Raw genomic sequence first — 1,670 nt, forward strand, 5'->3', positions numbered from 1 at the left:
TCACAAACTCACCAAAATAACTTCTCTGCACCATCATCCAACTCACAAAATTACCACACTAATCCGCCCAACAACTTCCAACAACAATCAACCCCCATCATACCCCCAATTGACCATCATGAAACTAGAATCTCAAGTCTTGAAGCAACCTTGCAAGCACTTGCTCAAACCACTCAAGCCTTAGCTAAGGGACACAAGGAACATGAGGTCATCATGAAGAACATTGAAAGACAAGTGGGACAGTTAGCCAAACAAGCTGAGCGACCAACCAATGTTCTCCCAAGTGACACAATACCCAACCCAAGAGAAGAATGTAAAGTTCTGCAGTTAAGGAGTGGCAAGGTAGTTGGTGAAAGTTCGAATAAAGAAGCAATAAAACCCAAAGAGCAAGACACAGTGGAAAGGCAGGATGAAGAAAAGGCTTCAACGTCTAACAAAGGCAAAGAGGTTGTCAAGCCACAAGGCAGACCACCCAGTCAAGGAAGCAACCATGATAGCAAGGAGGATGTGAATCTACAACAAGAAAACAAAAATGAGGGAATAAAAGCCTATGTACCCAAGCTTCCATACCCAACTAGGATACATAAAGGAGCAAAGGATCAACAATTTCCAAGGTTCTTAGAAATCTTCAAGAAACTTGAAATCAACATCCCATTAGCAGAAGCTCTGGAACAGATGCCATTGTATGCAAAGTTTCTTAAGGAATTGATCACCAAGAAGAGAAGTTGGCAGGAAAAAGAAACGGTGATTCTCACTCAAGAGTGCAGTGCCATCATTCAAAAAGGGCTACCCCCAAAACTCAAAGATCTTGGCAGCTTCCTCATACCCTGCACGATTGGGAGCATAGCCATTGACAAATCACTTTGTGACTTGGGAGCAAGCATTAACCTAATGCCTCTTACCATGATGAAGAAAATGATGATTGAAGAGCTTAAACCCACAAGGATGTCACTCCAACTTGCTGACAGATCCATCAAAATACCAAATGGAGTAGTTGAGAACCTCTTGGTGAAGGTGGGAAACTTCATATTCCCAGCTGATTTTGTGGTCCTAGACATGGATGAAGAGGGAAACAATTCAGTCATTCTTGGTAGACCCTTTTTAGCTACAGCTAGAACAATCATTGATGTGGAAAAGGGAGAAATGATTTTTAGAGTGCATGATGAGCAAATGACCATAAATGTTTTCAAAGCAATGCAACACCCCGTTGAGAAAGAAAGTTGCATGAGGATTGATGTAGTGGATTCGTTGGTTGAAGAGGTACTTGACACAAATCATCAAGTGAAACAGGAGGAAGTCCAGAACATTAAAGGACAAGAAGAGAACAAATTGGAAGCATCAAAGGAACCAAGTGAAGCTATGAAAGAAGAGGCACCACAATAAGAGTTGAAACCACTACCCCCTCATCTTAAATATGCATTTCTTGGTGAAAAAGACAGCTTTCCAGTAATCATAAATTCTACATTGAGTGCAGAGGAAGAAGAAAAGCTCCTTGTAGTATTGAAAGCTCACAAAGAGGCGTTAGGATGGACCATTGATGACTTGAAAGGCATAAGCCCTGCCATATGCATGCACAAGATACTCTTAGAGGAGAATTCCAAACCAGTGGTACAACCCCAAAGAAGATTGAATCCCACAATGAAGGAGGTTGTTCAAAAGGAAGTCCTGAA

General features: G+C 41.6%; 1 protein-coding gene across 1 annotated transcript; it reads left to right on the forward strand.

The window, feature by feature from the left end:
- The first annotated feature begins 213 nt into the window (after positions 1-213).
- LOC127745537 (uncharacterized) lies at positions 214-1,383 on the forward strand. The gene has a single exon (XM_052258321.1). The coding sequence runs from the start codon at positions 214-216 to the stop codon at positions 1,381-1,383; it is 1,170 nt and encodes a 389-aa protein (XP_052114281.1).
- The last annotated feature ends 287 nt before the right edge of the window (positions 1,384-1,670 follow it).

The sequence above is a fragment of the Arachis duranensis genome, chromosome 3 (genome assembly GCF_000817695.3).
Source record: "Arachis duranensis cultivar V14167 chromosome 3, aradu.V14167.gnm2.J7QH, whole genome shotgun sequence".
NCBI lineage: Eukaryota > Viridiplantae > Streptophyta > Magnoliopsida > Fabales > Fabaceae > Arachis > Arachis duranensis.

Excerpts from the sequence above, each read along its gene's own strand:
- LOC127745537 (XM_052258321.1), top strand. The coding sequence starts at position 214 with ATGAAGAACATTGAAAGACAAGTGGGACAGTTAGCCAAACAAGCTGAG.